The sequence below is a fragment of the Schistocerca piceifrons genome, chromosome 4, assembly GCF_021461385.2.
Source record: "Schistocerca piceifrons isolate TAMUIC-IGC-003096 chromosome 4, iqSchPice1.1, whole genome shotgun sequence".
NCBI classification, from domain to species: domain Eukaryota; kingdom Metazoa; phylum Arthropoda; class Insecta; order Orthoptera; family Acrididae; genus Schistocerca; species Schistocerca piceifrons.
Window position 1 is genome coordinate 761,524,983 of NC_060141.1, and position 26,939 is coordinate 761,551,921.

General features: G+C 40.2%; 1 protein-coding gene across 3 annotated transcripts in view; it reads right to left on the bottom strand.

Annotated features, from left to right (window-relative positions):
• Positions 1-5,253: 5,253 nt before the first annotated feature.
• LOC124794717 (tumor protein p53-inducible nuclear protein 2) overlaps positions 5,254-26,939 on the bottom strand; it is a 78,715-nt gene continuing 57,029 nt past the window's right edge. For all 3 annotated transcript variants that reach the window (XM_047258300.1, XM_047258299.1, XM_047258301.1), the window contains exons 2-4: positions 23,404-23,532; positions 17,305-17,855; positions 5,254-8,757 (exon numbers count right to left, since the gene is read on the bottom strand). In XM_047258300.1, the coding sequence (XP_047114256.1) occupies positions 8,608-8,757; positions 17,305-17,855; positions 23,404-23,527 (825 nt within the window). In that variant the 5' untranslated portion in view covers positions 23,528-23,532 and the 3' untranslated portion in view covers positions 5,254-8,607. The remainder of the gene's footprint in view (positions 8,758-17,304; positions 17,856-23,403; positions 23,533-26,939) is intronic.

Consider the following 26,939-nt stretch of genomic DNA (forward strand, 5'->3'; position numbering starts at 1 on the left):
TCCTCTGGACTCTTTTTCTTTGGGGATGCATTAAAGACGTTGTCTATCGCGACATTCCGACAACTCCAGAGGACATGCAGGAACGTATCATGCTTGCCTGTAATTCTCTTCAGCAGGCAAAACTGGAGGCAGTAAATAATTCTTTCATTCAACGAGTGTATCGGTGTCCAGGATCACCACTTTGAGCACTTTTGAATATTCTACTGCTGGGCAGTGGTACAGGAGAGTCTAAGTCAATTTTGTGTCGTGTTTCCACTTGGTTTTCATTTGTTTTCTGACAACTCCAGCAAGTGGACGAATTTATGATCCCGGGCTCAAAGTCAGTGTTGTGTTGTGTAATTAATAACATTGTGTTTTGGTGAATGGTACACTGTGATACATTTTTTAATATATCTATAGGAGAGGAAATGAATTACCGAATAAAAAAGTCATACTGTTGTTCATATCTTTGTAAAAAAAAACATAGCTACAATGAAGGCTGTCATGCTGATTGATGTCCCCTGATGGCTAAAGAACATTTGCTTGAAACATTTTGTAATTTGTGTGTGGACAAACAGTTATTTAGGGTGGTCCAGATAAATGGGTCATCCTGTATAAAAATCTCACTGAGCAGGATAGTAACTTTGAGATGCAAATATATATCTTAAGGAAATTTTATGATGGGGAAACTCACTTATTTGAAGTACAGTAAGGTTCCTTGTGATTTTCTTTTGTTTCGAGTATTATTTTGATGAGTGCATATCGGCTGGGCACGTAATGTGCATGCTTATAGAAAAGCTTCACTTGCGACCACTGTTTTCTGACAAGTCTGTAGTGTGCTTACATTGTCCTTTAGAGCCCTCTTGTAATATAAAATGTCTGAAACTGCTAAGAGCTGTCAACACACCTGTTACTATTACGAGGCGTTGACATATCACTATGTTGAATTACACAGAATTAAAATATGGAAAAACTGTTGAAAAAATTGTCTGCTCTGTTTGTTGGTTTGCCATGACAAATGTAATTTGCGGGGGTAAGAGAGGGGTTTATTTAGTGCTACTATATGTAGTTTTATGGCGGCATTTGTTCATGGCAAGTGTGTAATATTGGACTCCTTCTCCCTCTGAAATCTTGACTGTGGTGCCATTTATGTTTAGCATAGCCCAAGGCATAGGTCAAGTTGGAAGATGATAATTTGGTAGTGAGTTAGCAATGCCAATGAATGTGAACATGAAATAAAGATTGTGGCAACAAAGTGAGCTGAAGCATAGCCTAATGCTTAAAGTTGTGCCATATTTAATGCACTTTGCCATGTTTAGTGGACTTTTTGTCATAGAAACTAGAACTATGATAAGTTCAGAAGAATTATATTAGATAATGGACAAGTCTCTGATGAATATTTTGATGCATGTTATGTAAGCTACATGTGTCATACAGAAACCACAAAAAATGTAATGGGGGATCCACTACATACTTTTTCTAACATAGTTTAATATCTGCCACATGTGGATCCCCAAGAACCTCACACGTATAGCCTCATCCACTGTGTGTTAATTGCTCTCTACGTCTTGTAGCAATAACTAATGATTATTTTTTTGGAATTGCATAACATGAGTGTAATGTTAAGGTTTATTGTGAACCAGTTACAAGCTTATCTCATTATTCTCTGATTGTGTGGATTGGATGTGTCAGCAAACATCACAGTTTCTGACAGTTCTCCCAGGTAGAAGATAGGTCAAGAACAGATACATGACAAACACTGAGTGTACATAGTTCACAGCAAGATAGACTGAAAGGTATTTTATACCTATAACAATAAAACCACTGGAGATAGCACTTCAGTGTGAATGAAATCCTTGTTGTGGAAGCAATGTAAACTGTGTTCGTAGTAGACAGCTGTTTCCAAGTTTCTTGTAATCGAGATTAATGTAAAGAAGGAGCTAGGAGTTGGAGGGAGCCCAAACGTGGACTATCAACCAATGCAAACATGTAATGTGGTTCCATAAGTCTATGTTTACTCTGTTACTTACCACAGGATATATTTACAAATGGAGAATTTCCACCAAGAGTATAATTCAGACACTCTTGTACACAGTGCTGTGTATCATGGTGCTTCTCTAATAACCTCGGGACAGAGTGAGGTGATGCAGTAGTATGACACTGTGCTCTGCAAAGGACATCAGTTCAATTCTCCATCAGCCCATTCAGATTTAGGTTTTCATGATTTCCCTAAATTGTTTAAGGCAAAAGTGTGGATGGTTGTTTTGAAAAATATGTAGCTGATTTCCATTCTAATCCAAGCTCATGTTTTCGGTTATGACCTCATTCTTGATGTAATGTTAAACCCTAATCTTCTAATGGCATAGACAGTCGTATCGTGGTTTTCAGTGTATCCTTCAGTAACAGTGAAAGGAAAGGTAACAAAGTGGTTCAGACAGTTTTATTTATGTATGTTCACTCACCTTATTGTAAAAAACAGCTGCTACTGCAAGCTTCTGCAGTGGCGCTATACTTGGTGGCAACCATTTCTACCTTTGGTGTGAATTCTGGTGGTGGACAGCAGTCGGGAACTGGTTTCGTCATCCCCCTCCTATATAAACATCAACTCTACTTGCCCCCATCTGTCACTGACATTGCAGAGTCCGAGATGTCACGCGAGAAAGCTGCATGACTGGTGTTCATTTGCAAGGATTGAACCAGGCAATCAGCCATGTAGAAAATGAGACCACATTCAGCTCGCAGCAGTATATAGTCTTCCAAGCTAACGATATCTCATACAAGCAGCGGGAAATGTTTGAAATTGGTTGAATGATTGTGAAATAAATTAGAATATTTTCCCTGTTGTCTACAACTGCTGGGTTTGAATATTAAGCCATTGTGGTCAGTATTTCAAAATCACTGAAGGACCAGTCTCATTTTTCATCAGTTCTCAAGGGATTAGAACAGGATTTTCTTCCACCCAAAGAATGGTCCAAAATCCCATTGTTTACAAGTGATAATTTATACACATCATTTTCTGCCAAATTCATATCTTTTTTATGCCAGTGATCAGCCATCATGATGTATATTGGTGTTTGTGCTGTCTCTCAGGTTTTCTCGGCATAATTGATTAGCATTGTGCTTCTAGGTACTATGCATAAAATGGAAACAGCAGCTCGGCTGAATGACAGATAGCACACCATTTATAGTGTTTTATCCTGCATTTCAGTAATGAAAATGAATAAGTAGTAAAGGAACCTGGAGAACTTGAGAATTGCGTCAAGTTAAGAAAAGGCGTTCAGACCTATTTGCTACTTATATTGGAAGAGAATCGGAAAATCCACTGCTAAGGATAGCAAATGTCTTCAGTGAAAGATCTAGGCCCAAATTCTTTTTCGGGAAGATACCTGACGGAATATTTCAAAACTTTTGTCAGCAGGAATTTTGTGACTCTCTCTCCTTTTCCCCCCATCTGTGAAGATATCAACTGAGTTCCTGACAGTAAAATGCATGACAAGGTGTTAAACTGCTTCCAAACTTCTGTGAGCGCTAATTTCCTTCAGATTTACATCTATACTGTATATTGATTTGTATTAACGAAATGTAATACACATCTGTTCAGCAAAAGGAGGACTTTTCTCTTTTTCTGTGAATAAACTGTGCAACATTGAAACATTTACACAGCACCGGACAGCAGAAAGTGCAGGTCATATTTCTTTGTTATAAATACCATGTTGTTTGATAAACATTGCACATGTGAAAATTGAGTGTTGCTCGTCTTGAAGAATAAGAAGTAAAATTGTTTCAAATTCTTTTCAAGTACCATGATGTTTTTCAAAACACTGCTTAAAAATTCAGTTAATATCAAGAAAAATGTGTTTGTAGACTATGAATGAAAATTTGGTGGGAGTAACCTCAACAACTAAATAAGGATTTATAAATTTAGCTAACAGAAATGAGCAAGATTCATTTACCATTGCTCTCTCACTGTTCTACAAAGATTTTGAAGTAATTTACTTCACTGTATTCCAGTACCATAACTTAATATAACCAGGAAGCCGAAGTGTTTTGCTCAAAAGAATTGTTTTGAAATGGAAAACATATCCATATCAGTGTCACTGAGGTCCAAAATAAAGAAATTTTCAAAAACCACAAGCAGGGATTGTGCAGGCCATGGAGAAAAAGATGATTATTCCTAGCAAGTCCACTTTAGACAAGTGTGTTTTTAGGTCAGGCAGTTTTTGCTCTTTGGTAGTGATCTTGTATTATCTTTAGAGCTAATTGTACACTACAGAAAGTTTTGGTAAAAGGAATGGTGTTTGGTAGTATCAAAAAATTGAAATAAACAATATTGTTTTTGTGGATAGCAAAGTTTTGGTTTTCGTATGACTGCATCGCCCTCATATTTTATTTAAAAATGCTATGACTTTCCTTTTATGAGATCTAAGTATGTTGAAACGAACCAGTAGGAAGGTCAGTAGTGGCTGGTACCATTGAGATATTTCCAGTCTAGGTATCACATGTGAAGTGCCTGAGAGTACAGGTTGGAAGGCTCAATTCAGTGAATAGTTGGGAATCGTCTTTCCCGAGATTGTAGCAGACCTGGTAATTATTTTCAAAACAAAATTGTAGGAGTATAGAAACTGGATTGAGATCTGCTGATAAAATAAGAGTGCAAAGAGAGAGATTGTCAGCCTGACATTGATTTTCATGAATTTTTTTTTTTTTTATGTTGGTACATGTTGCATAATAGACCCACAGTTAAGTGTCCTCTTGCCCTGAAGAGTTGTTATGTCTATAAGGCTTTTAAATTAGTTGTGTTACGTGAGCTTCCTTCCAAAAATTATTCCATTTTGAAAGTGTACGGCCTGTTTTCTGAGATAGAACAGGATTTCTTCATACTCATTATCTAGCAAATAGTGTCAAGTATCTGGTGAACAATGCAGTATCAAGTTAATTGATGTGCTCACAACAGTGCTTGGACGAAGGGCATTGAGCTAAAAGGGCTCTAGATAGAAAAAGTCTAGTCTTGACCAAAAAACTCTTTTCACTGTATCCTCGTACTTCCTTTACTATTTAGAGAATCTGAACACGTCACACATTGCCAGTACTACTAACTGAAGACTTAATTGATTTTGATGTTCCTAACAGCACTGAAGTTGGCAAAGAAATGTAGAAGTGTCTTGAGGTATCCCTTTTCACTTGCCAGAAGAGTAAAAGTAGTCTTCACAGAGGCTAAAAATAGTTTGGAATTGGAAAGAAGGAAGTATTTTTTTTAAAAAAAAAAACTTTGAATTATTTTAACATATTTATTAAACTTTTTTTGGCTTGCGTGTATTTCAAAATTGAAATAGTGTACTGTCATTAATAATCAAATATTAATTTTTTTATAAATATCATCTGCTGCAGATGGAGTTTTATTTTTGAGAGAACATGAGATAATCGTTTAAATTCCTCATTTCAAAATAAAATAATCTAAATATACAGCAATTTCATATTGCTGTATGAAGCAGATTATACATCAAAAGTCTCAATAGAATAAATATAACCATACTATCCATTCACATTTTCCAATTCATTCTTCAAAACAACTCTAACTAGCACTCTTGAATTTGCACACTTCCACAAAGAAAACACGCAGTATTACTCATCTAAATCAACATCTCTGTTCATACACACACATACATACAAACAAGTATAAATTCAGTCATATTGTAGACAAATACACCAACTATATCCTGTCTGTGTCAAAAATTACTTTCTGACATTTTCTTGAGTTATTATTATTCACTCCTTTATTGCTACCTAACTACCAGCCTGTTTTAACATAAGATACATGGTTATTCACTTTTGTTCTCTTGAAGGCTATTATTCAGAAATTTAATAGCATACATGCAACATTTTGAAGTCCAATCAGGAGACAAAACTTGTACTTTAGTGTTCTCATTTAGTAACCAAAATAAATAAATAAATACATACATACATACATATCAGAAATTTCTCTCTAGTCCTAGAAAATACAACTTGAATCAGTTTTGTCTTTCTTCAGTTATTTCATCTGAATTTATATCTAATGCTGCTCTCTGGGTTTTTTATTATGTACAGAATGCTGCATAACTGAATGATCAAAAGCCACTTTTTTAGCACATACTGTAAGAGAATTGTTGATAAAGTTTCTTCTAACTGGCTGTGTGAAGAATGGAGTCCTCAAATGTGTACCGGTATTCAGAATTTGTGTTGCAGCTGCAAGGTATTATATTGGCTTCATAATGAAGTAGCACTTTGACAGTAATGCAATGTTTTGAGAAGAGATTGTCAAAGAACACCTTAAGACATAATTACAAGCTGTTCATCTCAAAGCACAATACAAGTCAAGGAAGGCACACATTTCAGTTTTTGTATTGGACTGAAAAAGGTGTCATCTGTTGTAACCAATCAGAAAACGTGTGCTATTTGATCTCACAGGTTTTCTTGGCATGATTGATTAATAATGTGCTTCTAGGGGTTCTGCCGAGTTGTTGTTTCCATTTTACGCACAATATTTCTACAACTGACCTAGTCATCGTCTTTGGGTGCTGCAAGGTTTGCTGCTATGCATCCAAAGAAGATGGCTGGGTCAGTTGTCGAAATATTGGGTGTAAAATGGAAACAGCAACTCGGTAGAAATTCAGGTAAATAGTGCACGATCGTGTGATTTCTCTCAGCTTTCACAGTATGACTGATTAATCATATGCTTCTGAGCACTCTGCCACATTGCTTACGTTTTACTCATAATATTTCTACAGGTGATCCAGCGATCTTCTTCACGTGCTGCTAGTTTTGCTATTATGCACCTGGAGATGACGACTGGGTCAGTTGCCAAAATATTGTGAGTAAAACAGAAATTACTACTAGGCAGAACACCCGGAAACACTCGTGCAGTATTTACCTGAATTTCTTGGCTTTGTTTTACTTTGTATTTTCCCTTAAAAATTACCAAATAAGGACAGTTGTTGCATAAATGTGTAGTCTTTGGACAGTTTGGTTTGCATTTACTGCTGTCATCTGCAATAAGAGGTTACTTACTCTTTATGTATATGAGTTCTTAGAAGAATAATGGACATTAGATACGTTGTATTATCAACAGAGGGTACATTTCATTTATAGTGTTAAATAGAGAAGATAGATCATACCCAAAGGCTAAAGTTATTGAATCATATTGTCCCAGGTGACAACTTTCAGAACTAGCAACAAAATGTGTAGTGACAAGAATAATTGGCAGAGGGTATGTCACATTAAAAAGAAGTTCTAAGGTCTGAATGTGCACTGATTAATGCCAAGATAAACTGGATTAGGAACCACAGTGCACATGGAGCTTATAACTTGTTGTGCTTCAGAAATACCACCTCTCTCACATAAAAGTGCATCAGTAGTGAAAAAAATAGTTGAAGTATGCAAGAAACTGCATATAAAAAGCTCACTATTTCTTTTAGAGTTGTAAGATACGGAATAATGTATTACTTCAGCTTACACACATACAGGCATCATAAAGCTAGTTACTTCCTATGCTTGTTTAGAGTATATACAATTTGAGTATAAATATCACAATACATACACAATTATCATAAACAAAAGCCACTTATAATTTAAGTGGTATTAAAATGTATAACTGTTTAAAGGGCAGCATAATTGTGTTAAAACAAGAATGATGGGAACTTCACACTGACTGTTGTAAGCGGTTGGACTGAGAGAATCTACAGCTTCCTGTGACAGTGTGAGAAAGAGTAAAATAAAATTATCAGAGCTTTTCCTTTTGGTTATTTTGAATCTCTCTTAACCAAATACAAAGTGTATGTGAAGAGCTATACAATTTTAAAGATAAGAATATCTGCATCCATGCCAGAGTATTGCAGCAGTTTTCATTATTTGAGATGTAATATGCATCCTGAAGTAGTAAAATAGTTACATATTGCGTAGAACTTTACTTTCCTGAGATATGTAATTGCTATTTAACATCCATATGCAGAAAAAAGGACTAACACTGTTCGCCATGAAAGTGGTTAACGGACTCCATCGCAAATAACAATGAAGAAAGTTGAAAAATAAACACAACATTTCTACAAAATAATTGTAAATATTAGTATGAAAGGCCTCCATTTTAAGGATCACATGTTCTCTAACACTTCAACCAAAAAATCCTGATTAGTAACACAAACAATTATGTCTCACTTTTAATAAGTTTTTTTTGTAAATATATGTACTTTGCAGGTGTGTACATATCTTTTGATATTTGAGACATCACTGTATAACATCTACGTGCAGTATCATAAGTAGAAGGCCCTGCTTATTATTTCCATTTAGATTTTTTTTTATCACAATAATGAAGAAAACAATAGCTGCTAATTATATTATTACTTAGTTCTGCACCATATCATTGTGCAGGCAATATATCATAATAAAAATTATTTCACTTATTCTAATGTGCCACATTTAACAAGAAACTCTTCAGTTAGCATATATAAATTGCAAATGTTCATTTGTAATTGCAGGCAGATGTGTGGACATCAGAGTGAACACTTTTTTGTGGTATTTTTAAATTTACAATATTTTGTCACCCAGTATTTTTTTTTCCTTTACTGAGTGTGAGATCATTGAATAAGTGAGCTAAAGCTAGCACTTTCTATTGTTATTTGCCCCTGAGTGATGTTGCATATAGTCCGAGCGTCGCAGTACTTTCTTCCTGGAATTATTTTCACGAGCCTTGTTCTGGCGCTCAAGATGATTTCTCTTGAGCATTTGGCATGCTCTGCGCTGTTGCACCTGTAGCAATGAAAATAAGTTTATAAAACAAATATGAAATAAATCAGAATTCTATTAAAATTGGAAGAGAAACATGTTTAATTACAAGGAGAATCAAAATATATCTCTCTGATTATTGCCTTGTGTAATGTCTTAAATTATGAATAATGTACACAGTATTATGCAGTGAAAGCTCTGCCTTATGTTCAGTTTGCACAGTTAGACAAAACCAAAGTTGCAAGACCCATACTGCAATAAACAACAGCGTGCAGCTACCAGAAAGGAAGGCATGTGGGGATGACATAATAAAGGAGGCTCTGCCAAGCAGTTACATAGAAGAATGTCAGAGTAATTTTAAATCATGTGATAAAGTTGCATTTGCAGGTGCAGAAGAAAATGGCACAAGAAGGTCTTTCAAATTACCATATTAACAATTAAGCATAGCATACAGCAGAGATTCATCTGTTGCTTAAAAATTCTCATAGCTATTTCTTTATTTCCTGTGGAATGCTTCTTTCTATATGGTTGTGTAAAATGATTTCTGAAAAATTTATTGCAAATGACATATAGATGATCTGTAAGAAATGAGAGAGAGACTGTAGTGAATGATAATGTGTTGTGAGATTATATGAATGCGTGGTGTCTGTTCTTTTTGACAAGTCCAAGAACAGACACCACATGATATCCGCAGCTATGATACATATTATGTGAATTGAAGATAGAGAGGAAAGGAAAAAGGAACAGAATGGAACACATGATGTGAGCTGCATCGGGATTTTATGTGGATTCAGTGGCAACGACTGAAAAGGTGTGCTAGTCTGGGATTCGAAACCAAATCTCCTGCTTAATAGGCTTTTGTGTTAACCACTGTGCCACCAGACACAGTGTCTATCACAGTTGCACAGACTATCTTGATGTGCCCCTTGGCTGACCCACATTCCCATCTAGCTCCACCTATCCATGGTTCCTGTCTAGCCTCTACACTCACTCAAATTCAAGGAGGTTCACACTGAAGCTGGTGGATTCACAGCACATTGAGGCAACTCAATTATACGAATGCGCGGTGTGTGTCCTTTTGGACCAGAATCCACAACTGTGATATGTAATGTAAACTGAAGGTGGAGGTGGGGGAGTAATGAAAGGAATTCATGATGTCAACTGCACTGGGACTCTAACAGAGTCAGTGGCAATATGTCCAAAAGAATAAACGTCACACATTGATACCACTGAGTTGCCTCGATGGGCTATGAATCCCCCACCTTCAGTGCGAATGGACAAACTCGTCTGACCTCCTTCAGGAATCTCAGAGTAGTGAGCCTGGCAGACATGAACAGGGTCTGCAGATAGGTAGCAATAGCTGGGAATGTGTGTTGGCCGAGGGCATACTGATATACGCTGCGGAATTGCAATATCCAGCATGTCTGGATGACATAGTGGGTAACGCAGCCACCTAGTAAGCAGGAGATCTTGGGTTTGAAAGCACGGTCCAGTGCATTTTTTTTGCTTGGTGCTGCTGCCTCCACATAAAGTCCCGATCCAGCTGGAATCGTGAGTTTCTCTCCTTTCTCACCCTCCACCTTCAGTTTACTTAATTTGTTATGTGATGTTGCACACAAACACATAAATTGACATGGATGCAATAGCATGAATGAAGTATTATGGAAAAAAGCTTTTTCAGTGTCAGGGCCAAGAACTTGCCAAATACTATTAAAATTCTATTGCATTTTAAATGTGGTCTAACATACCATCTTTGCAAAAATTTCTCAAAAGTCAAGGATGCTGAAAATGATCTAGTTTGGTCAGGTCATGTGTAGTGACATATCACATGTAGGCTTGTCATCCAATGAAAAACTTGTCAGGTCTTGTGAAATGGGTGTGCCAGACATCCATTAGACAACCTGACCTCTGTAACGCAGTCGAATCACACAGCCCACCATTTGTGCTGTGAACTTTCAGGACTGAATTTCATAACTGACCTCCTAACAGTGATGAATGTCATTTGCAGATCAAAACAATGATAACAGAATTCTTCGAACCCTATAAAGATGTCATGTTTGTAGTACCAACCAAACAAGCAGTATTGCAGCAAAACTGAAGACAATGCTGCTAAAGCTGATTCTAACACAGTAATAATAACAGATAAATTAGAGAACATAAGGACTGCTTAAGAGAGAAAGGTAAGAAAAGGAAATAAAATGCACATTGGATAATATTGTGGGCAGTATTTGGGGGTTGTTTCTGGACGTATCTGAAGAGAAATTGCAATGCTGCATTTAGATCTGCACAGTCCTTTCCACTGGTAACCACTCTTTCATCAGTACCAACTGTTTGTCTCATGACACTGTTCTGCTTGGCAATCAGTGGAGCCAAAGAAACTAGAAAGGTAATGAAACTATCATAGCCCATTCTTGGATAATTGTGAAAATTGTCATTGTCCACTTCTTTCAGTAATGTTAGATGACAAAACTCGTTTTCTTTCAATAACCAGTATGTATCTCACTTCACTAATTAGGTGCATCTGTCACTGCTATCACCACAATGAAAATTCACTTTTGTTTTGATACAAAAGAGACCATGTGCACAAGTGTTCTCCACAGAAACCAATGTTGGCTGAGGAAAGTCAAGCACTACATTTAGCCATGTAAATGCTGCATCAGGTTTTGCTGGGCCAACCAAAGTAGATCATCTGAAGGACATTTACTGATGCAGACCTTCACTATTATTGATAAGTTACTCTTATGTGCATGGCAAGGATGAGTGTGCCTGGATATAAGAAAGATTCAGTGACCGGTAGCAATAGGTTGGCAGCCTTGTGTTCAGTGGAGGATGAAGTGAAGAATTAATACAGCCCACTAACTTTAATGTGTGATGCTAGCAACAGGGCAGCACTATGCACCCACACTATGCATCATGTGATAACTTTTATTTTAATTGCAGTTTCAGAATATCTTCAGGTTATGTGGGTTTTGGGCAGGGACATAAACATAACTACTGATGTATAATGTATTAAAAATAGATTACTGCCAAGAACATTTGATGGATTCTTCACCAACTTATAGACATTCACTTCTGAGGCTCAGTGGCCACTGTGTCTGGCTGTTATGTGAAGGACCCGGATTAAATTCCTGCCAGAAATTTTTCCTTGGTGGGATGACTGAAGGGCTGCACTCAGCCTCGTGATGCAAGCTGAGGAGCTACTCGAGTCAGCAGTAGCATCTCAAAGGTCAAGAAAGCCAACGACGACCAGAAAAGCACTGTGCTGACCTCAGGCCCCACCATACTGCATCCAATGACACAACTGACAGAGGATGACATGGCTATCAGTTGGTCACAATCGACCCATCAAGACAAGAGCAGAAGCCTTGGCTGTCTTATTATCATTCAAACATCACCTTGTAATCTAACCCAACCTTGAACTTGCTTTAAACTCGGGTGCAATCTACCACCTTCTAACCTAACCCAATCCTGACCTTCCGCTAAACTATAGGTCAGTCGATACCACCATCTCTGTTTAAGTAGAAAGTGTGCCATCGCTGTTCAAAAAAGAATGCACATATCAGTACACCCGTGATTTTCTGCTGTGGTACAGAACTTATTATTGTTTATATTTTCAAGGTCTGCCACAAATAATAAGGGCTTGTTTTATTTTAGCTGGTACCAGCTGGCCTTCAACGAGTGCAACAGTTACGGCATTGATCCTAACCATTGTGCTGTATTGCTTTATTTATTCTGTCAGTCAATGGATAGTGTACTTATAAAAAGGTTTTTTAAGCTAGAGTCCTTGCAATGTTTTAGCTGTATGATAGTACTTATTGTGACCTGAGCTCTTCATTATATAACAACTATTGTTCTCAATATCAAATCCAGTTTTAAAAAAATTAAAAATATGGATTTAGGGTGTTCTTATTTAGTCAACAATGAGACTATTTGAGATGGAGATAAGCCCTACATAAAAAGTTGGGAGATAGCAAGTGGGCTGTTTCAGGAACAATTCCCGCGCATTCTTTTCAAATGGTTTAGGAAAACTATGAGAAACCTATCTCAAGACCAGCATTGAGGCATTTTTATCTTTATATCTTGAAAATAAGAGGCTGAATTCCTGGGCAGTCTCTTTTAGTGTGAAAGGAAGAGTAATGTCTGTAGTACTCTTCATGGAAATAGACTTAGACTAAACACAAAGGTAGGACATTTTTTTCTTTTGCTCTGCACCCACTATAATTTTCTACTACCCATTTGCACACGGAAAATGATTGGTTCTAAAGTAAACATTGCTTTTTGTCAAGCTTTAAAAATTTAGAAACTTGTTGTACATATGCTATAAAAAATAAGCTGGTGTTGTAGTTTAACTAAAATATTTTTCACTATTGTATATATCCATTTGTTAAGAAATGTCTATATCCATACACAAAAATTGTGTTAATCCACATGTTAAATAAGTTGTTTCACGCAGTTACACTGATTAGTAAGAACATCATAACCGCTGACCTACTATTAATATAAATGTGTCCAGGCAAAATCAGCGTCACCTGTTGAAGACTGACTGCTAGTCAAACACAGGCATGGCGCATGAAGTATCAGTGAGCATCCTGTCCATGTGTAGAATGGGGAAGGTGTGAGATCTATCGGAGTCTGACTGAGGCCAGATTGTGATAGCACAGAGACTTGGCACGAGCATTTTGGAAATGCACATGTTCAAGGAATGCGTGTATTCAAGGAGTGCTGTGGTGAGTGTCTTCAGCAAGTGGTGAAACAGTATCCAGGCTTTCTGAGGTTGGGTGGCCACCTCTCATTACAGATACCAGATTTTGTGGACTGGGCAGAGTGGTAAAATAGGACAGGTGGCAAACTGTGGTGTAACAAATGTTAGACTGTAATGCTGGGTAGAGTAGGATTGTGTCTGAACACATAGTACACTGAACTCTCATAACGATGGGGCTCCACAGCCAATGAGCCATACATGTGCCAATGTTAACACCACAACTCCAGCAACTATGACTGAAATGGGCACTTGGGCCATTGGCATTGGATGTTGACACAGCGGCAGAGCATTGCACGGTCTGATGCATCCCATTGAGAGGGCACAAATCCGTCGTCTTCCAGGGGAACACATCCTTGACACCTGCTGTAAGACAGAGACAAATGCTGGCAGCATCTGTATTATGCTCTGGGGAAAAGTCACATGGACATTCATGGGTCCAGTGAAGCTCGCGCAAGGCATCCAAGGAATACTGTAGACTGGTTGCAGACAATATACACCCCTTCACGATGATCTTGTTTCCCAACAGCAATGGCATTTTTCAACAAGACAATGCACCTGTCACAAGGCCAGGAGCATGATGGAGTGGTTCGAGGAACACAGTGGCGAGTTTCAATTGATGTGCTGGCCCCCAACTCGACAGATCTGAACCCAATTGAACACATGTGGGGTGTGACTGAACATGGCAGAGCTCATCGACCCCTCCCTGGAATTTATGGAAATTAGGTGACTTGTGTGTGCAGATGTGGTGACAACTTCCAGTGACCTACCAAGGCCCCATTGCTTCCATGCCGTCATGCATCACCACAGTTATCCATGCCAAAGGCAGACATACTGGCTATTAGATAGGTGGTCATGATGATCTCGCTGATCAGTGTATAATATATGATGCAAATGATCCTTGGGAAAGTAACATACCATACTTATATCTCAAACCGACGGTCAGCTGTCTCTAATATTTGTGGTCAACAAGTTTCTTTTATTTGCCTCTGAGGCAGAAAATAAAGGGTCCAATGAATGCTTATACTGACTAACAACTGCATAATTTTTTTTTTTTTTTTTTTTTTTTTTTTTTTTTTTTTTTTTTTTTTTTTGGCAGAAAACTAATTTTGGATATGGAGTGCCATTACTATTCTTTAGTGTAAGAGTCACCTCACCCAGCTACTTCTACGGAAAGAAGAATTCTAACCACAGAGACTGGGCCTCTTATTTTAAAGATGTAAGGGTAAAAATGTCTCTCTGCTGGTGCTGATATAGGTTTCCTGTAGTTTCCCTAAAGCATTTCAAAAGAATGCAGGGACTGTTCCTTAAATAGCCCACTTGCTACCTCCTGACTTTGCGTTTTTTGTAAACCCAAAACATTACAATGGATGATGTCCACATCAAGCCTAGAAGAAAAGAAAACAGAGAAAAAGTGGGATGCAACAGACATTGAGACATGGAATCTTTGGACACTGTGTGATGTTTGCTTGTGGTAATACTCAACTATGTTTGCCATCTACCCTAGAGAAAGGAGGAAGCTGTATTGTTTCCTTTTCAGTATGAAGATACTGTAGATAATCTTATAGTCTCTTTGATATGGAAGTCTTCATAGCAAATGTCTTTGCTGCATGCACCAGTCTCAACAAAGTATAATTCGATATTTTTATGGACAGTTCTTTTCAGCTGTAACTGAAAAGCAAGCCATCTACATATCTGATACTGGGCACTATGATCCCATTGATTGTTGTGCCATTAATATATTTTATTTAATCAGGATGTTACAAAAAAACTGAGTAACGAATGCAAGTCTACAGCCGTCTTCAGAAAGAAAATATTCATAAGTAGTTCTTTGGTTCTCGTTTAACCCGCTTTCATTCTGGTCTGTGTGGCTCAATATTAATTTTGCATGGCTGGTGATATTTTTTGTATTTAGTTGCTGTTTATGGAAAACTCCAATAAGTTCTGTCATTTTATTTCTTGCTATTAGTGAATCATTAAAGTTGGTCTTCACCTTGTTATCTGAAATACAACAATTTGTATTTCAGTAGTCTGTGTGCTCTGTCAACAATAAGCAATGCTGATACAGATTGTGGGAAATAAGACACAAACTTTGAGAAGCTCACAGGCCAAGAAACATTCTAAAACTGAAAGACATTGTAGATGCCACTCCCTTCTGAGCTGTATAGAGAAGTGCTTGCTGTCTTGTTCAAGTTCAAGCTATGTTTTCCACTAGTCAGTAATATAACTTCATATGCAGTTTCAGTATTTATCACTGTTCAGAGCAAGTAGTTTTTGTAATGTGCAAGCACTGCCTTCATCATAGTCAAGAGTTGCTGAGAGATGGATAGACAATTTCATCATGTAAGACACTCAAAGACCAACAAGTTCAACATTATCCATTGAAGCCAGAAACATCATTGCTGTTGGTAAGATTCCTGGGACCTAGACTTTGACTTATTCTCAAATGCTATAAAAGAATATGGGGATATTTCTACAGTAGCAGTGATTTTTTTGTTGGTACTGTCACCTGTAAATGAAGAGAGTTTACTCCCTTTGGGTCTTTATTAGTTGGTTGGAGAGCATGTTTGTTGTTACTACACAGTATTCACAAAGGTTAACTGTGAGATATTTTGCTTTACAAGAAGCAGTAAGATAGGCAAATTACCACAGTTCAAATAAAGCCAGGCTGCATCAAGATGGAATACAGATATGTGCGAAATCAAGGTATTTGAATAAAAGAATGGTAGTCATACATTTCATCATAAGGATAGTTTTGAAACACAGTGTTTTAGTATAGAGTGCTGTCTGGAGTTGTATATTAAAAACATACTTCAGGGCTCAAAGGTTTCTCTGCCATGACTCTGGAACACACTGCCCAATGTCACTGTGACTTATTTGTCAATTCATTGATGGAAACTAAGGGTTACAGTACAGGTTTATATTCAGGACTTCGAGCTTATACTTCGTGTAGATGACATCTTTTCTAGCTACAAGAAATATACAAGGAATATCTGTGAACCTCGCTGAGAAGGCATAGAAGAGTTAAATTACTGATTCTGAAGGATTTAGAGGAATGTAATTAGTATATAATCAAAGTTAGGCCATTTCGCAAACCCATTCTCTGTGATAAAAAGTTTGCGCTATTTTCCATCTTTTTGCAGCAACTATATAAAGTATGTGAACATTTGTAACAAGCAAAATGTATTTTCTGCACTGCAGTGCAAGCATTTGTAACATAGGCACAACTTACATTTTCTTAGAAACGCATTTTCAATGGGTGTTTCGAAATATCATGACTTCTGGTTTTACTCAATGTTAATAACAGCTTTTAATGCTAAGATAATGGTTGTTACATGAAATTAATTCAAACTAATTTTCTTTTCACATTTACTCACAGCCTGTTATAGTTTTGAGCATATAATCGTTAGGTCCTAAAGTCAGCTGCTGTACCCATATGTGCACAAAAGCTGCCAATTTGTTGTCTCATGTACACACACTCTTCCTCTATCTCCCATCTATTTCTCTATTTCTTCCTCATCTATGTCCTCCTCTCTCCCTCTCTCTCTCTCTCTCTCTCTCTCTCTCTCTCTCTCTCTCTCTCTCTCTCTCCCCCCCTCTCTCTCTCTCTCTCTCTCTCTCTCCCTTGCTCTTCTCATCTCCTCAGTCTTCCACCTTTGTGTGTGTGTGTGTGTGTGTGTGTGTGTGTGAGAGAGAGAGAGAGAGAGAGAAAGTCTAAATGAAACTAGAATTCCCTGTGAATTTTGTATAAATGAACTGCCAAAATAAAACAAAAGAACTGAGGTACAGGCACATACAGGAAGTTGACTCACCTTCTGACTGGACCTGAGCGTAAGCAGCTGCTGCTGTTGGCGGTGCTGCAGCGCGTACACATTGTGTCGCCTGGGCAGTGGCTGCACAGCGGCGGCTGGAGGTGGCGGCGGGGGTGAGTGGTGGTCACGGGGACGGCGTGCCACTGCAGGCGTTGGGGGAGGTGATGGCGACAGTGATGGCGTGCGTGGCGCAGGCGATGGCGACGGTGGGGGCAGTGACTCGGAACGCCGGGGGGCAGGCGCGGGGGCGGCTGGTGGCGGGACGGTGGTTGGGGCACGTGCCGGCCAAGAGCGCTGGTACACGGACATGCTGGGATGCTCGATGAGCAGGTCCTCCAATGGTGATGTCTCCATGTGCACGGGTCCTGCTGACGTGAAGCATGGCGGCGGTGTCACAAACCATGAGTCCTCACAGGGCAGCGACGACGCAGAGGAGGCACGCGACAGGGACCGTGACCGTGCTGCCGTGGGCGTCGGTGTGCCGGACGGCCGCAGTACCAGCGACAGCGGCGGCGAGGTGGCGGAGGCGGACATGGAGGTGTCTGTGGCACCTGCAAACATGAAAATATGGGCTACAGGGGATTTGGCCGGGCACTGCCACATTCGGCCCTGGAGGCAAGTGTGTGTGCAGTCTGCCGCCAGGGCTGACTGTGGTACTGACTCAGCTGCTCACCTCACTCCTGTCTCTCAATGCTGGACCATGCTGCCATCTAAGTTATATACATATACTTTCAGAAAGGACAATTCAATAATATACAAGTGATATGCCAAAATATTATTACCTCCTGCTTAATAGCGTGTTGGTTTACCAATGGAATGCAATACACAAGCTATTCTGTGTGGCCAGAATTCGACAAGTCCTTCATAGGTTTTCAGTGGTATTGTGGCACCAGATGTCTACGCACAGGTCACACAGTTCCCGTAAATTATGGGCTGGTGGTTTTTGGGCGCAGAACTGATGCCAGACGGCATCTCAGATCTGTGCCATTGGGTTTAAATTGTGAATTTGGTGGCCAAGACATCGAGAGTTCATTGTCTTCCTCCAACCACTGTGGCACAATAATGGCCTTGTGACATGGATAGTCATCCTGCTAGAAGTTGGCATTACCATCAGGGAAGAAATCCAGCACAAAGAGATGCAGGCTGTCATCTTGGTCCACAACTGTCAAGGTGACTTTCATTACTACTGCACGTCCCACGAGCCCGGTGAATGTCCCCACCCACTAGTCATGTCCATGGTATGGCTCATGTTTCAAGCAGCCATTCAGTTGAATGCTGGCATATCTGGACACATCCATTAACCTGGTGTGACAAACACGATTCATCTGACAAGGCAACACATTTTCACTGATGCACCATCCAGTCTCAATGATCATCTGGTGCCCACTGCAACCACAGTTGACAATGTGCTTTAAAAAACTTGTGCCTGCACCAGCATTGCACTCTGTTTTCAGATCTGCTACAGATTGCGTACGATCCTGCTTTACAGGTTGGGCAAGCCTCTAATCTTCACACTCTGTGATGAGGCAGGGATGTCAAACACCTTGTCACCTATTCGTGGTTTCACCATCCTTTAACTAATTTCCATAGACACTCGTTTCAGTAGCAGGCGACCAGCTTCACCATTTCTGAGATGTTCAATTCTAGGTGCAGACCCAAAAGAATTTAGCTTTTACCAAAGTCACTTATGTCAGTGGATTTCCCCCATCTGCAAACTGTATCACCACTCGAACGATTTCCCATTCATCTCAGCTCCTCTTATACATACATCACACTTCCGTACAACATTGCTAATGTGACTGGAACAATCGTATAGTACTTGTGACTGTCGAGTGCATTTGGCACTGTGAAGTAGGGTGGCATGATAACCACGTGTGGGTGAAGTTAAGAGCGGAGGGTTCATTGTCAGATTAGAGGCCGACCACAGTCAGTGCAAGGCAGGCTGTGAATTAGACGTGGAGCATAATCCTGGAAGATGGAAACAATCGATGAAGGAAAGATAAACTTTTATCGTAACTAGCTCATATTTGATGTGTGTTGCTTGGTGCTACAGCATTACCAAATTGTGTGTCAGCTGCCAGGCCCCCCTTCCTCCGATACAGTTTGGCGAAAGGAAGAGAGTAGTGAGTGCCAAGCAGGTGAAAGCACTGCTGGAAGTGCCTGATGGCAGATCAAGACTGCACACAGCACTGTATGAAAATTGCAAGTGAACTCGTGCTTTCTTGCAGTGCAGTGGTGATGGCAGACAATTCATGTTAGACCTTCAGAGCTGTGAGTTGTGGAACAAGTTCCAAGATGTGAAGTACTAGCTGACAAGTTATTTTGAGCAGGCTGTATTGAATATAAATTTAAGTGTTAGTGAGTCTTTTCTGGAGGTATTTGTCTGGAGTGTAACCTTGTATGAACATGAAATGTGGATGATAAACAGTTCAGACAAGAAGAGAACAGGAGCTTTTGAAATGTCATGCTAAAGAATTTGTGAAGAGGCAATGAGGAAAAATGAAATGGATGGCAGAACTTGACTAAAACAAGGGCAGAGATAATAGCAGACACGAGAGGCATGAAGGAATTGCCAATCTGGAAATGAAGGGAAGAGAAGAGGATAGAAATTGTAGAGGGAGACAGACGCTTGACTGGAATAACCATGTTAAAAGTGGATGTAGGTTGCAGTTATGCAGTCATAAAAGGCTAGCACAGGGTAGACTAGCATTGAGAACTGCATTAAACCAGTCTGCACACTGAAGACCATAATCACAACAGCAACTACTTCATGATTTCGCGGCAGCGTCAGGAGGGGGTATGACAGGGCAGGGCAGAGCATCCTGTCACTGTATTATTGCGACATCAAAAGGTTTCTTCATATTATCAGCGACCTGGCCAATGTGTTGTCCTTATGCCAAGACAGTGTGTAGCTTGGTAAATGCAATATATAGTCAATCATTAGTAGGTTCAGAATGATGATTGGAAAGAAAGATGAGTCGCAGTTCATTCTGAAAAAGAATTCCAGCAGTCTTGTCTGGTGTGCCCCCCCCCCCCCCCCCCCCCCGACATGTTTCATCCTTTCCAGTAAGTGGAAAGTAACCACTGTGACAGCTTCAATGTTCGTCATGATTGATATCAAGTTTGAAGCATGTACACCGCTGAATGTACGTACTTTCTGTGGTTTCCTTGATGGCTGCAGGTTGTAGGGAAGACATCCTACAGCAATAAGAATGCCTTTCTAATGGTGCATATGAACCTGTCTTTCATTTGAAGGGCAAAAGCGCCCGACCACATAGGACTGGGCTGATGAGTATGTGCTTCTTGAGGACATCATTTGTCTAGATGGCCATCTGATTCACAGTAGCTACTAAGGACTGTTGTTGACCTTCAGGGGCACCCATTATCTTATGCCACACAGAACGACCTAATCCACAACTTGGGGAAGAAATTTGTATTTTCACATGAGAACCCCACAGTTTGTGTGAATGTTCTGTTATGCCACTAATACAGGGACACCAACACAGGTTGAATGCCATCCTTGGCCCATGGCCAGATTCTCATTATCAGTATCAATATCACTCACTTCATTGTTGCCAGGGTACTTTTTTGTGACACATAATCACCACACGTTATTTTATGGATTTTGAATATTCCTAAACTTATGAACATAATGCAAAAAGAGACATTGACTAATATCCATCAGTAATGTAAAGCTTTTCTGAAACAGAAAGTTGTTGATATGAAGATTGCATGGTCTTACTGGAGATGGTATGACCTTATCTTCCTTTGACCTTATAATTGGCCCTGGCAACAGGTTACCAAAGGATCTATAGTTTAAGTTGTAATTCAAACCATGAATGCAGAATATCAAAAATGATTAAGCAAAATACTCCAATAGAATAAGTGCTAACGCTCATGGCTACACTACATACACTTGTCATTGTTACTCCCAGAAAACCTATCTACAGTGTTGTCTAGCTCATTAATGCACCAAAACCTTATATTTATTGCACAACAAGAATTTACAACAGCTTGGCCAACTGTAGTCTCCATTACATCATAAGTAGAAGCCAGTATACTTAGTGTCATATCTTACGTAGCCCATTTCCAGCTTGTCCATGCTACTGTTCAGTGATACTGTTATTTGTGGTCAATGATCCTGATATTCATGTCTCACCACAGGTAACATTATATGTGATGCAGCTGCCGTATAATTCCTAAAGATGTCATTGTTGTCCTTGCTGTGGGAAGTCATTCTGAGAATTCTTAAGTGTCCATTCTGCACCCTGTGATGCACATTCCCACTGCAGTGGACAGCTGTGAATGGTCACTTGTTTGGCATTTTTAATAAATCCTGAGTTGTGAATGCACTCAGTGCAAAGCACCAGAGTGTGTCCACTGGAGTGGATTATGTTCATTTGCAGCTTCAGGACAGTCTGAAAACGCCAAAGAAGTGATGTTAATAGCTGTTCACTGCAGTGGACATGTGCACCACAGCGTTAAATGTAGCTCATGTCTGTTGCTTGTAGTATATCCTTCTATTTCTGCTTGTCAACAGCTGCCTTTCAACATACATATGACACTGAAATGTTATCTGACCTACCATTCCCTCTCAAGAACACTGAACACACTTGGTCACAATATTTTTCCCTATTCTGCATGCGACGGATAGGGATGTCATCCCTTATGTTAGTGGAGCAGAGAAAAATTGTTTTATGCCTCTCCCTCACACATTAGGAAAATATTCCAGAAGTTCTAATGGCCAGGTTTCTCAGTCAAACTGTCATATGTGTAATGCGGTACTCTTTGCTTCCGAGAAGGATAAATTCTTTATGTAAGCTTTCTTCAAGTTGTCTTTCAAAAACCACAGTGCTTTGGAAGGTGTGGTCCAAATGGAGATGTATGCCCTTATCTTCCTCCAGCTTTTGAACTGACAGATATCTGGAGACGCGCAGGTGACCATGGACTTCAAACCATGGTGCATTTCATCGTTTCTCACAAATACAAATCTCTGTCAAAAGAGGAAGCAACTGTGAACAGCAGTTGGCACAATACAATGAACTGTTACAAATCTGTTACCTCAAGGACAGCTCCGAGCCAGACACCTTGTAGCATGCATCCCACTGATCCAAAACATCACCATTTGCAACTTCAGTTATGTCAAGTGAGAGCTCATTGGAGCGCAGGGTGGCGGTCTGTTGGGTTTCCTGATGAAAGATGGTACTGCCTTGGTGCCAGTAATGAATGGCTGTATGTTGGTCAGATAGAGGCTAGTTAAGGGCCTGCAATCAACCTGTATGTGTGGCAGACACACTGGACCTACACCTGGAGTAGTTGTTGGTTGTGTGATTTTGTATGGCAGAAGGAACACTCTTCATGATCATCCCATGCACCCTGACTGCAATTTTGTACGTCAGTCTGGTGATTCAACCCGTTGCACTCTACAGCATTCCAGGGGGTGTTTTCCAACAGCATAATGCTCACCCACATACTGCCGTTGTAACCTGACATGCTCTAGTGTGTCGACGTGTTGCCTTGGCCTGCTAGATTACCAGATTGTTTCCCATCCTAGATCACCAGATTGTTTCCCGTTGAGCACACATGGGACATCGTCCAACAATTCCAGCGTCATTCAAAACCAGCATTAATCACCCCTGTATTGACTGACCAAGTGCAACAGACATGGAACTCCATTCCACAAACTGACATCTGGCAATTGTACCACACAATGCTTGCATGCTTACAGTCATTCAACATTTCTGGTGGTCACACCATTTATTAATGCACCAGCATTTCACAATTGCAATGGCTTATCTCGTGCTTACATTTCCCCGTGATCTTGCAGTGTTAATAACTTACATATGTTACCAAAAAAAATGTATCCCTGAAATTTCATTATTCTATACGATTTATTTTTTGGTGTTAAGATTTTTTTCCTTCAGTGTATATCATTTCACTCAGAGGGTCTAGCACCATAGCATTGTGGGAGGGTCTTGGCAGCCAAGATGCTCATATAACAAAGGGGCCTGCACAACAAAAATCTTGAATAAAAATTGTCTTGCTTTATTGCTGTGATGTGAGATATCGTATTGCAGTAGAAATAGTTGATTGCCTTACCTGCAGTTTCGACTAGCAGCCAGTCATCATCAGTCTCAATGGCACGCAGCCGGACATCGGGTGCTACAGCCGCCTGCTCGGACGACTGGCTGCCCAGGAGGTAGCTCGCCAAGGTGCTCAACATGCTGCCTAGAACAAAACACATACCATGCACTATGTATACTTGTGTTGTTCAAAGACACAATACAACTGTGTGTTACACCCTTAAGTTCTCATCATCTTGTGTATCGTTTACAAGGTAACACAGAGACCCCATATGGGCCATGTTTTCCAGGATGTAAAAATTTTACTCAAAAGTATTGGCACAACACTATGTAATGCAGAAGTAATCACTAGATCACACAAGAGGTGGAGCCACAAGTATAAAAAGATATGGGGAAAACCATGTTGTCAGTAGAGAAGTAATAACGGCAGAATAGGTCAGTCAGGAGAGCTCATTGACTTCAAAAGTGAGCTAATCATTGGGTGTCACCTGTGAAACAATTCCAATAATCACATTTCACCCCCTGTAAAGCTAGTCAAGACATCTGTTGGTGATGTGATTGTGAACTGGAAACACGAGGGACAACAGCCAAACTGAGACCAGGCACATCTCGCGCACTGATGGCCAGAGACTGTCAACCATTGCAGATGGTGGTTAAGAAAGATTGCATGGAATCACCAGAAGGAATCATTCGCAAGTTCCAGAGTACTACCAGCAGCCCAGCTAGCACAGTAACTGTGGGTAGGGAGATAAAAATAATGTGGAATAATGGTCAAGCACCTCCTCATAAGTCAAACATTTGTGTAGCCAATGCTAAGCAGTGTGTCAGGTGGTGTAAAGATCAATAGTACTGGGCAGTGGATGATGGTAAACTAGTGATTTGGAGTGATGAATCACACTTCTACCCTGTGGCAGTCCGATGTAAGGAATTTAGTTTGACAAATGCCTGGAGAACTTTACCTGCCATCACATGCAGCGCCAACAGTGAAGTATGGAAGTGGTGGTGTTATGGTATGGGGCATTTTCCACTCTTAGGATTTGGTCCTCATATTGCGCTTGAGAAAACTTGGGATGTGGAAGTATATGAACACATTTTAGAGCAGTGTGTTCTGTGTACAGTAGACGAACAGTTTGGAGATGACAATGCACCCTGAGGTAAAGCAATATACATGATAAAATGGGTTGTTGACAATAACATTTGTGAAGTGGACTGGCTCGCCCTAATTCCCGACATGAACCAACTGGGGTACGTTTGGAAGAGTTAGAATATCAACTTTGCTTCCAGACTCCAGTATCCAACGTCGCCACAGTCCTTGGTTTCAGTTATTAAGGAAGAACGGGCTGTTGTTCCTCCACAGAATTTGACACCTCACCAAAAGTGTCACCAGCAGAGGTCAAGCCGGAATACGGGCGAAGGGTGCATGTACCCCACATTAATGTGCCCTGACTGGTATCTGGATACTTTTTCAGATAGGGTAGAATCCTCAGAAGCTTTGCAACACACATAGAAGATTGCGGTGTCTGCAGCTATTGATGAGTCTGTCAGTGTCATTCCAAGGTTTTTTTTTGACATTTTGGAGGCAAAGTAAGCTCTTGTCGGAGGGCCATATGAGGCAGACTGAGAGAAATCACTTTTAAAGAGGACATATGCGTGGCTTAACTCCAAGACAAAGCTAAGCAATGACAAGACAAATTTCTGTAGAGCTTACACCTCTGAAGTCGCAGTTTCCGAATCAGCTGTGCATCGGAAGCTCAGAGCATTCAGTCTATGTACCATATGCCCAGCATAGTGTGTCCGGCTCATAGCAGTGCAAACATGAGTAAGTTCACTGTGAAAGCAGCAGAGTCATGATTGTACAAGGAATGAATGACAGCACAAATGTGATCTTCGTAGACCAAACCCCCATTTTACACAATGGTTCTTGGTGTAGATTAGTCTGGAGAAAAATTTGAACCTGAGACAATCATTGGAGCATCATGGAAAGAGAAGAGTTTAGGGTGGCAGAATCCTAGTGTGTGGAGTATCATGTTGTATGGGGGTATCTAGCTTGCTTCAGAGCTTTGTTGGTTTGTTAATGCTCAATACATGAATGAGATATAGTAATGACAGTGTGAATTTTCAGATGGGCAATTAAATCATTGTCTGTCCAGATGGAAGGTAATACCCATCCATATCAAATTGATCTAGGGTGAATCTCTCAGGTGTGGAGATATTTACAACACAGATTGACTAGCAAGGTCTGCAGGTCTGAACCCTAAAAGAGCGAAGATAACTGTAGAGAGGCGGCCATCATGGACTGTCCCAGACCTCTGCACATCTCATTCTCAGGAGTTCTTTCTAGTACCAACAGAGCTTCATGACAGCATTTCACTTCATTGTATGTGACAGTCAGTCAGGGATAACCATGCCAGCAGGAATAACCAAACCCCATAGCTTTTTTGTTTTATAAGAAATTTTCCTGTTTCATTACCATTTTATTTAATGCTTGGACGAAAGTTTTCCCATTGTCTCAGTTCCCAGCAATGTGGAGAATTTATCATGCGAGCTTTGTGAAGAACATCCACTATGAATATTGCTTTCGTGATTAATAAATTCTGCTTTCACTGTTAGTTCTTTAATGCCTTTCCTACATTCCGATCCCCTGTAAGAACGGCGGCGCTCACTTTCACTATTGTAACAAGTAAGCGCAGTTAGCAATGTTGACGTATAAACATGCCACAAGCGAATCTCAGTACATGAATAATACGCTTGGGGCACTGCAGTAGATTCATTGCCCCGAGTTGTCGACTGAGACGAGGTAGCTCGAGTACAAGGGGGCGCGATACTGTTGTTGGCGGTGCTGACATTACTCCCCTGGGCAGAGGTCGGCACACGCGTGACCTTGGGGAGGCCGGCGGCTGCCGTCTTTTTCTGCCCCAGTTGCGCAACGCGCTGGTGCGTCCTCAGCCCTGACGTTCGCGGATCCTCTGCGAATAGCACACACCTGCCCCATTTGTTTGGGCGCGCACAGGAATAGCTCCGCTCTTCGCCTGCCCCCCTTGTGGCTTCTGCCGGCCCACTGTGCAGCGGGATGCGTGCCAAACTTGAACAAGCCGTGTCCACAGGGTCCGCCCCGCGAACGCCATCCTTAACAGAGCACCTATATTGTTTCAACACAAAGCAGGCCGTGAGTTTCATATCTGCTGCCGGAACACTAATCACACGGCCAGAACAGTCAACTTTCGTGAATCACATCGAAACCAAGTCCCATTTCCAACTGGATAAAAAAAATCGAAAACTTAATTAAGAAACAACTTATTATACGTACTATCGATGATTTTTGGGCTACTTCTATTTATTTGCTACCAAATAAGTGCAATTTTCGTTTTGCCAGAAGTGCATCGCCTTAATTTATTGAGGCATATTCAGTGGTAGTACGTGTTGGTGTCTCTCGCACGTGTGTTACCGTTTTTCTGGTGACGCTATTCTCCTGCGTACAGCACGAACAAGGGGAGGCCACGATGTTGGGATCACAAATTTACATCAAACTTTATAGACCTTTAGCAGGCCATT